Source organism: Coptis chinensis, chromosome 3, assembly GCF_015680905.1.
Source record: "Coptis chinensis isolate HL-2020 chromosome 3, ASM1568090v1, whole genome shotgun sequence".
Taxonomy (NCBI): Eukaryota; Viridiplantae; Streptophyta; class Magnoliopsida; order Ranunculales; family Ranunculaceae; genus Coptis; species Coptis chinensis.
The window spans coordinates 63,802,372-63,812,949 of NC_141458.1; the positions used below are offsets into that span (position 1 = coordinate 63,802,372).

Consider the following 10,578-nt stretch of genomic DNA (forward strand, 5'->3'; position numbering starts at 1 on the left):
GTCTGTGCTTTGTTCACTATTGTGATTGCTACAGAACACGAAAGTGCTTCAGAGATTGTGAACACAGGGAACGAGCTGGGACATTATAAACCACAACTGTATGAATCATTGTCGGTCCTAAACTTGAGCTTTGGACATAACGGCATAACCATTATCTAGCATAATTAAATTGTAGCACGCGATCAATGAAGAGTAGACTAATCTCTAATAAAAAGACGGGGAAGATCTAGTTCTCCAGAAAATTAAAGCATGGAGCAAAGTTATCTAGTCCAGTACGTAAACGTTGAAATGTTAAATGCACACACCAAACTAAACAGGTCGTATACATGGAGAGTTAAAGTAGAAAGTTACAGCAAATTAAATCTAACTTTATACCAGGAATGAAATCTAAACTCATTTTCAGATTATAGTTTCTGTCTTTACAAATCTCTTGCACTGAAATGTCCCATTCCTTGTATGGACATTGCGCCCGTTAATAGATCATCTTCTCTCCATCATTGCGCCGCTCAGACTTTTGCACCCAGGAATGACTGAAAACAGAGGCAAATGAAAGCAAAATAACATTCAATAAACAGATCGTGATTATATTTGTTATAGAAGGAAGAATGGTTTGTCAACAGTCAAAGAACATACACAGTTTCTTTGAATATATTTGCAAATAACAATATGATGAGAAACTTGAAGAATCAGAGTAGTATTGGTTCCAAAGCATGATTCACAATCTTACCAATAATGAGAAGGAACAAAACCAATAATAGAAAATAACGATGTGGTTTCTACTCCATTATGATGAGTGAGGGATAAAGACATGGGAAGGTTTTTGAGATGGGATATGTGGGTTCCTCTACATGAATCTCTTTTGGAACTCATTTTGTCTCGTTCATCAGTATTCTTCAGAACTCAAGAATGAATATATTCTTTTAAGCTTTCATTACAACATTGACAGCAGGTTCACCGAATTGTCAAAACAACCATCAATGTCTTCAGTAATATTCAAAGGGAACCCTCTTTTTCGACAAACTCTTTGCTTCAGTGTTACATATCCATCAGGCCTGCTAAGAAAGAGTAGAACGAATACCGTGTTTTATTCGAAATAGACAAGGTAAGGGCTTCTGCAATGCTAGGCAACAAAGAAGATGGTGTTGGATGGGCGAATAAAGAAAACAATAAAGAGACAAGGACAGCAGTAACAGGGAACAACCAAGGCGCGGATTAGGATGTCCTTAGGGAAAGATTTCGCCCCTTCCAATGGTGCAGAAAGACAACAGTGACATCTTTCTCACACAGGATACAATGGTTTCGCAGGCTGACTTGCACTCGAACAGGCTGTTGTCTAGAACAACAGTATAACTCTCTCTGGCGGTACAGTAAGAAGAGAAGAAGAAGAGGCTATGTCTATTTCACAAGTGCAAAACAAGTTTAGACAATTGGCCAAGCCACTACCTACTAGCTAGACACACACAGTAAGTTTGTGCCCAAGCCCGAGCCGACCCAACTTCGGTGCGGGCGCGCGCGTGTGTGGCTTTGGGTGAGTCCTCCCTCCTAACACAAAAGCCTTTGTACCCTAAGGGCACGCCCTTATGGTAGAGGAAGTCCTCAAATACTTGTTAATTAGGTAGTGGTGGATAACCAATGTAGGACTATCTTCTATGCACTAAAGTGGAGAGAACACTCTTTGTTCATCTCCTCCACTTTGCACACACACACTTAGTACTTTGAAATACAAGAGATTCCAACAATCCCCCACTATTTCAAAATATTAATAGTCCCCCACTATTTTGGAATAGGATATTACAAAAGAAATGGGTTAACGAAATGCCAGAGAGAATTGAAAAAGCAATGCCTAAGATACTAGTGCTTTACGGGTTTAAACCAGTCATAGGGTAACATGTCTTATATTACGTGAAAGTGGTGAATTAAAAAAAATTTGAACCAACATTTCCTTGTAGTAAAATAGATCACATACACCCACACTGCTCTTTCATTATATGTCAGTTCTGCAGTGTTGCGCTTTTTGGCCCTGCGCTACTTGTGTTTCATGAATGCTCTAGGATACAAGCCTAAATATTCATAAGAACCGACCCAGTTCTATATTCATATAGGTGGATATCCATCAAGTGTACATTGCAGTTAAAATACACTATCTCATTATAAAATGGAGTATGGATTCTAATAAGAGTAAAATAACTCATCCTTACTCATTGCAATTCAAGTTATACAAAGTATACAAAAATACTATCTCGTCATAGGGTGGGACGTCTCAAAAAAGACAATAGCATATCAGAGCGACGAGGTGACTTGTTTTTCCCTTTGAACCTATTTCATGGGATTTCCAATCACATAGATAAGATTGTCGTCAGTGTCGCCCTCTATCTTAGGCAAAAGTCTCATCCCCCTTGACGTTTCAACCACTTGCCCCTTGCTAAGCGGTTTTATCAGAGGACCGGCCACATTTAACTCTGACCTCACATAATCGAGAGTCATAACTCTAAATTCCAGCAACTGCTTTATAGACTTTAGTCTCATACGTATATATCTGCTTTTTCCATTGTACAGTTTGCTCTTTGCCTTTGCTATTGTGGCCTGATAGTCACAATACATAGGTATAGCTGGAGGCAGTTTTGTACCAATAGGAAGATCTGCCAAGAGGTTTCTAAACTACTCAGCCTCAGCACTTGCTTTATCTAAAGCAATAAGCTCGGACTCCATGGTTGAACGAGCTATCAAGGTCTGCTTAAAAGATTTCCAAGAGACTGCACCTCCACCAAGGGTCAGAATATATAACCACTAGTGGACTTGATATCATGAGAATCAGACATCCAGTTTGCATCACAATAACCCTCTATCACAGGTGGAGTTTGTCTAAAACGTATGTCGTAATTCATTGTTCCTCTCAAGTACTCCAATATTCCTTGCTATGACAACGAGTATATCTGCTTAACCTGCTAACTGCATAAACAATGTCAAGTCTAGTGCAATTTATCAAGTATATGAGACTATCAATAATTTGGGCATATTTAGACTGAAGAACACTATGTTGATTATTTTCCTTAAGTTCACTATTGGCCTCATAAGGTATCGACACAGGCTTACTATCATAATAGTTTAACTTTTTCAAAAACTTCTCAACATAATGCTCTTGTGAAAGCGTATAGCCATCATAGTTTCTGATGATTTTGATTCTAAGAATCACATTAGCTTCTCCCAAATCCTTCATTTCAAATTGGGAGGATAAGAACATCTTGATGTTTCTCACAACATCAAGGTTAGGACTCATAATTAACATATCATCCACATATAAACAAATAATCATATATGTATTCACATCAAAAGATTTAAAGTAAATACATTTATCAGCATCATTAATTTGATATCCATTGGACATCATGACACTGTCAAACTTTTCATTCCATTGTTTTGGTGCTTGTTTCAACCCATATAAAGACTTAACTAATTTGCATACCTTATGCTCATTCCCTGGTACTATAGTACACTCAAGCTGCATCATATATATTTCTTCATCAAGATCACCATTCAAAAATGCAGTTTTTACATCCATTTGATGAATAAATAAATTATAAATAGCAGCTAGAGCCATTAGAACTCTTATAGAAGAAATCCTAGTTATAAGAGCATAAGTATCAAAATAGTCAATGCCTTTTTTCTAGGAGAATCCCTTGACTATTAGTCTAGCCTTGTATTTATCAATGGAATCATCTAGTTTCAGTTTTTTTTTTTTGAAGATCCACTTGTAACGTATAGGTTTTGCCCCAGGAGGTAGATCAACTATCTCCCATGTGTGATTAGATATAATCGACTCTAGCTTTAAGTTTATAGAATCTTTCCATAAAGGTGCATCTCTAGAACTGATTGCCTCATTATACATCACAGGATCATCATCAACGAGAAACATGTAAAAGTCATCACCAAAATTGGTGGATTTTCTTTCTCTTTTACTCTTTCAAATTTCTTGTTCAGAAATTTCCGGATCTGTTAATTGTTGTTCACTAGGAGAAACCAACCTCTCAATGCAAATTTTCAAAGGAAACATATTCTCAAAGAAATCAGCATTTTTACTCTCTATAATAGTGTTAGCATCGACAAGGTTATTATCAGATTTTACTACCAAAAATCTATATGCGGCACTATTATGAGCATAACCAATGAACATACAATCAACAGTTCTAGGTCCCAATTTTCTCTCTTTAGGTTCGTTCACTAGAACCTTGGCAAGACACCCCCACATTTTGAAGTATTTCAGGTTAAATACATGACCTTTCCATAATTCATATGGTGTCTTATTCCCTGTTTTCTTGTTGGGTATAGTATCTTATTCTGTATATGGCAAGCAGATAGGATTGCTTCCCCCCACAAGTTCAGGGAAGCTCCAGAACTTACAAGCATAGCATTCATCATCTCTTTTTTACGTTTTTCCGTTTCGCTACTCCATTAGACTTCAGGAGAGTATGGTGGAGTAGTCTCATGAATAATGTCATTCTTGTCACAAAAGTCCCGGAAGGGGTTAGACTCATATTCTCCACCCCTGTCAGACCGAAGTCTTTTAATCTTACAGTTAATTAAGCTGGTTTTCAACTTCAGCTTTGTACTTGAGAAACATCTCACCTGCCTCATGCTTGTTCCTAAGTAAATATACCATGGTGTACCTAGAGAAGTCATCTATGAATATAATATAATATAATAAAACTTCCCCCCTCTAGACATGGTACTTCTGAATTCACCCAAATTCGTATGAATAAGGGTTATTAATTCAATTTTATCTCTAGAAACAGTTCTGCAAGGTTTCTTTGTGGCTTTAGTCTTAGCACATATCTCACATTTATCATTAAAAAATCAGAAATATCATACAATAACCCACATGCTTTCATCATTTTCATATATTGAACATTCACATGTCCTAGTCTACCATGTCATATATTAAAAGAGTCAAGCAAGTAAACAGAAGCAGATTCATTCTCATTAATAATAATGTTGTCAAGTACATTTAACATGAAAATACCACTGTTAGTACGATAAACTTTCCCAACAAAACTCTCATTCTTACTCAGAACGAACTTGTCACTTTCAAAAGTCACCTTGACGTCAGCTTTTCCCCGTAATGACACAGAAATCAGATTCTGACGAATTTCAGGAACATGAAGAACATTACTAAGTGAAAGGGTTTTCCCTGAAGTTAACTTCAGAAGAATCTTGCATGTTCCCTCAACAGGAACAGACCTTAAGTCATCCATATAGACCTTTTCACCTTTCACTAGTATGTAATCTGAGAAGGCTTCTACATCACCACAAACGTGGCAGGTGGCACCAGAATCTAGTGCCCAATTCTTCTTCCTAGTGGCCATGAACACTTGTGACACTACAACAGCAATTATATCATCTCCCTCAACTAAATTAGTGTTGGGAGGATCATCGGTGTCCTTCTTGTGCCTGCACTAAAAAACCCTATGTCCCGATTTACCACAAACATAACAATTTCCATTACCAGTACCACTCCTTTTAAAAGAAATGTCTTTGACCTTGAAATTCTTATTTTTGTTGTACTTCTGCTTTTTAGAGTTTTTGTTGGATTTGCTGGGATTACCTTCAACGATATTGGCTTTGGAATAGAATTCCTTAGACAACACCTCATCCCGAGTTTTGTTATTTTCCTCTATGTGAATGTGAATGATCACATCCTCAAGAGTCATATGTTTGCGTTTATGTTTCATACTATTCTTATAGTATTTCCAAGACTCGGGGAGTTTCTCAATTAAACATTCAGCAATAAAGGTCTCGGGTAAATCAATTCCCTCAGTTTTCAAATCATTAACTAGCACATGAAAATCATGGATTTGAGATGTTACATCTCTATCCTCTCTTATCTGGAACTTTAGAAAACTCCCTACAACATATTTTTTTAGTACCAGCATCCTCTATTATGTATTTTTTATTCAAACTCTCCCATATATCATGTGCATTCTTGTTTGAACAATAAATATCAAAAATTTCATTAGATAAGGTACTTAAAATAGCATGAAATTTCATTAGATAAGGTACTTAAAATTTCATTAGACAATCTCTTGCTTGCGCATGAAATGCCCAGAAGCTACTCAAGACAACATGGCACCCCCAGATGTACTATCAAGGTGAATCTTCAAAAAGTATTTGACTCTGTGAGTTGGCAGACCATTTCTTATGTGGGATAGATATGGCATCCCAACTAAGCTAAAAAAAATGGATTGAAGTCTACTACACCACCCCATTCTACTCCCTTATCTTTAATGGAGAACCTCAAGGTTTTTTCAAAGGCATAAGAAGGCTAAGGCAAGTTGATCCAATGTCACCATATCTCTTTGTCATGGTCATGGAGCTGCTAAATTCTTTGTTGTTGAGGGGGCTGCACCAAAGAGGTTTCCAACCTCACCCAACTTGCAAAAGAATGCAAGTTACACATCTGTGCTTTGCAGATGATGTTCTCATATTCATTAGGGGAAAAGAAGACTCAATCTTGGCTTTGAAAGGTATTTTGGAAGTCTTCTCATTGGCAACTAGATTGAATTTGAACCTTAACAAGTCTTCTTTGTTGGCTGGAGGTTTATCACATGAAGATAGCACTCATCTGGCTCAAATACTAGGTGTGCAGTCTATTGCTCCTCCTATAAAATACCTGGAACTGCCTCTAGTATCAGCCAAAATAATTGTAAAAGATTGTCTCCCCTTGGTGGAACGAACTACCTCAAAGATTGACAACTGGAAAAATAGGTTATTGAGCCACGCAGGTAGACTACAGCTTATTATTTCTATCTTGACAACATTTCACATTTATTGGGCCAAGACCTTCATACTCCCAAAAGGTGTACTTACAATGATCTCTAAGACATGTGTTAAATTCCTTTGGAGTGGACCAGAAATGGGAAATAAGATGCATCATTCTAGCAGGGAAAACCTTCTTTTTCCGAAGCATGAGGGAGGGCTAAGTATACAAGACCCTGTTATATGGAACAAAGCCTCCTATTGTGGTCTTATCTACAAAATTGCATGCAATGGTCCTAGCCTTTGGGTTGCATGGACATGGTCTGAGCACATTAAAAACCATTTCTTTTGGATTATGTCGACTCCAAGGGATTGCTCATGGACATGGAGGTGTGTATTGAAACATAGAAAAATAGCCATAAAGTTTCTCAAGTACAGCATATCTACAAGAGAACAAACTTTCCTATGGCATGATCCTTGGTGTTTTCCTGGCTCATTAATTCACTACCAAGATGCCAACCTCTTGCCTCTTCCTTTAGATGCCAAGGTCAGCTCTCTTATTACAGATGGTAAATGGAATATGTTGGTTAATAATCTTCCTGATTGTGAGGTTAAGAACCCTATTATGACCACTAAAATAAATACACACATTTCAGAGGACAGAGTGGTTTGGTTGTCTTCTCCCTAGGGTGTTTTCTGTTCAAAAGCAGCCTATCATGACCTTAGACCGAAAAAAGAAACTCAGAACTGGTGTAGGATGGTTTGGGGGAAACTAGTGCTACCAAAGCATTCTTTTAATGGATGGCAGTTATTTTCAGGCAGCCTACCTACTTAAGATAGGCTCATGCACAAGAAAGTCTTAAGCACCTCCATTTGCTGCTTCTGTAATTACTCACAAGAGAACTCTAAGCATCTGTATTTTGATTGCCAATACTCTGCAAATGTTTGGTCAAGTGTAAAGTAGACTTTAGGATTGGGACACGAAGTGAAAAACTCAAATGAAGAATGGTGCAACATCATCAATCGCTGCAGGAAAAATTCGCCCTCTGCTGAAGTTTATAAAGCCTATGTCTGTGCCACAATTGGTTATATATGGTCTGAAAGAAATAGGAGGAGGTTCAAAAATCGATCTACAACTTGGCAGCACCTTGCCAACTCAATCTTAAAGGACATGCAACTATACATCAACATCAAAATTGATTATGTACTTGATACTGCTGACATCAAGGCCTTACTCACAAGGCTTGATATACAGGTTCAATACAAGACTCGAAACCCTATTTTCTGCATATGGAAACTACCACCTAGTGGATTTTTCAAACTCAACACGGATGGGTCTATTGCTGATCAAAGAGTTGGTTTTGGAGGCTTAACAATAGACCAAGAAGGAAATGTTCTATTTACGTACTCAGGAGGTGGGTCTAGGAGGTCAGTTCTGTTTCAAGAACTTAAAGCTATTGAGGTGGGTCTAACCCTATGTCTAGAGAATGATCTTAAGTACATTCAAGTATGCTCAGACTCTCTTCGAGCCATCCATATTCTAAAGGGAAAAGAAACCGCACCATGGTACTGTATGAACCTAGTAGAAGCCATAACTAAGATAGTTGCTAATCTTGTTGACGTTAAACTTTGTCATGTATATAGAGAAGTTAATAGGAGTGCAGACTATCTAACTAGTTTGTCACATTCAACTGATGATCAGTATGCCTGTAATTGTCCACCTCTTGATTCTGTATTAGTAGAGATTACTATTGCAGATGTCAGAGGAACGGTTTATGTTAGAATCTAATGCAGGTCCAAGGGTCAACCTAACCCTTTTATCTTCTTTTCAAAAAAAAAAATAGCATGACGACATACCTTATTCCCATTGAGCCAAGCAGCTTAATTTCTTTCGAAATCTCCCATTGAGCCAAGCAACTTAATTTCTTTCGAAATCATTAGAACCCTCCATGGGTGATACTTTACATAGTTGAGTACATCTAGGGCTGAGAACATCTCTCATAGTCGAAGTAACCTCTCAATGACTCTGGCCTGAATTGGTTTCTTTGTTCGGAGTGTCTTGTTGGTGTAGACATTCGGCGTGTCTTGCTGGTGTAGACATATCAAAATCTTTCCTTCAGATTAGACTGTCCTTCACTACACCATAATAGGATATTTGCAACACACCCCTTTTTTGCTTTGCAACGGTTATTTACCGTTAGCAAGTTGCCAACGCTATATAAGCGTTGGTAATGTTGTTAAGTGTTGCTTTAATTCGGGTGAATTTCATGAATTTATTTCCAACGCTTAAAAATCGTTTTAAAAGTGTTACAAATCAAAATTTCAAAAATTTCGCGAAAGAGGGAAACAAAAAAAATCGCTCTATTATTTCGGTCGAAATATAAAAGATAACTTTAGTCTCTCTCCTCTCTCTCTCTCACCGCCGCTACACTAGGTCTCCTCCCTCTCTCTCACTGCCGTACCTGCACCCACGGTCATAACCGTTGAAATCTTGTGTGAAAGTCTGCCACTACCGCTTTTAAGGTGACTACTTTCTCACCTTCCTCTTCTATTTCCATTAGCAATGAAAATAGTGAGCTTTTCTTAAAACTTGAAACTTGTTTTTATTCCCTATATATTAAACAAAATAATAAAAACCTTCTTACCGTTTTCACACTTTTACGACTCCCGTTCTCTTTCGGTTTCTTTTCAGTTCCTAATCTTTATAGAGAATATCAGTTTACCTCTTGAACCAGTTCTACTTCTTCAGTGTTCATTTGTTTTGTTTCAACTACAAGTAAAGTAAAGTAAAGTAAACTTTTTAAGGTAACCAAACTAACCAACCACTCCTTTCTTTCTCGTACTTGTTCAGATCTTCTTTGTTGAACTGTTTTTTTTTTAGCGTTGAAAGAGTTTAAATTAAACAAGTGTATGTAGTTGATGGATTGTTTGTCAATTTAGATTGTGGGAGTTTAATTGTTTGCAGGGGGATGGATGGCTACGTTTAAGGACATAGGAGTGGCAGCGGCAATTAATATACTTACAGCATTTGGTTTCTTGGTGGCATTTGCATTTCTGAGATTACAGCCATATAATGATAGGGTATACTTTCCAAAATGGTATCTTAACTGTCACTTGAAGGTATAGGACTTTCCATTAATGGATATGTAGATGTTTTTTCAGTCATGTTTTACTTTACCTTTATTGATTTTTTATTGGTTTCTAAAGCTTGACAAACAAACATGAAGTCGCCCAAATTTTATGTCAATGCTGAAAATGCATACAAAAAGATCTCTCCTAAAGGTGTTTATGTTGTTAGCTCGGTGTTTATATATTCTCAGTCATGTTATTGAGTCACTTCCTGTGATGGTAAACAAAAGCCGATTCTTTGGGTTTGGTCTAGTATTGTCAAATTTCTTAAGGAATTTCTGTTTTAATACTTAGAAAATGCGAATAAAGGGTGAATCCTTAGAAAACGCCACCATCGGCAGAAACCTAAGTCTTGTATTTGGACATAGCTATCTATACGTTTGTGTGTAGCATATTCTTTTCATACTTGGCTTTCCTCGTCGATTATAAATATCTTATTTTCCATAGTAAAGTAAAAACTTTATTCTTAGAGATAGAAAAAAGCATGTCGAGCTTTCGTCCCTAAGTGTTTTCTTCTTGTTTTGAAGCTTGTTGTCGATTCTACGTAAAAAACTGCACCGTAGTTTGGTCCGTGATATCCTTTTCTCTTTCTTTTTTTCTTTTGAATGCTAATATTCTTTCCCCACACACTAATAATCTAAATAGAGATGGCTTTATCATAAAAGATGAAGACAATATATTGGATATTGAAAATTGAAC

General features: G+C 37.1%; 1 protein-coding gene and 1 long non-coding RNA gene across 2 annotated transcripts; one reads left to right on the forward strand and one right to left on the reverse strand.

The window, feature by feature from the left end:
- Positions 1–223: 223 nt before the first annotated feature.
- LOC147510376 (uncharacterized) lies at positions 224–1,104 on the reverse strand. The gene is made up of 2 exons (XR_015216773.1): positions 728–1,104; positions 224–530 (listed from the first exon to the last, which is right to left on the reverse strand). It is a non-coding gene; the product is annotated as an uncharacterized LOC147510376 (long non-coding RNA).
- A 6,817-nt stretch (positions 1,105–7,921) lies between these two features.
- LOC147510377 (uncharacterized) lies at positions 7,922–8,539 on the forward strand. Its single transcript, XM_086598115.1, has one exon. The coding sequence runs from the start codon at positions 7,922–7,924 to the stop codon at positions 8,537–8,539; it is 618 nt and encodes a 205-aa protein (XP_086454241.1).
- Positions 8,540–10,578: the final 2,039 nt, after the last annotated feature.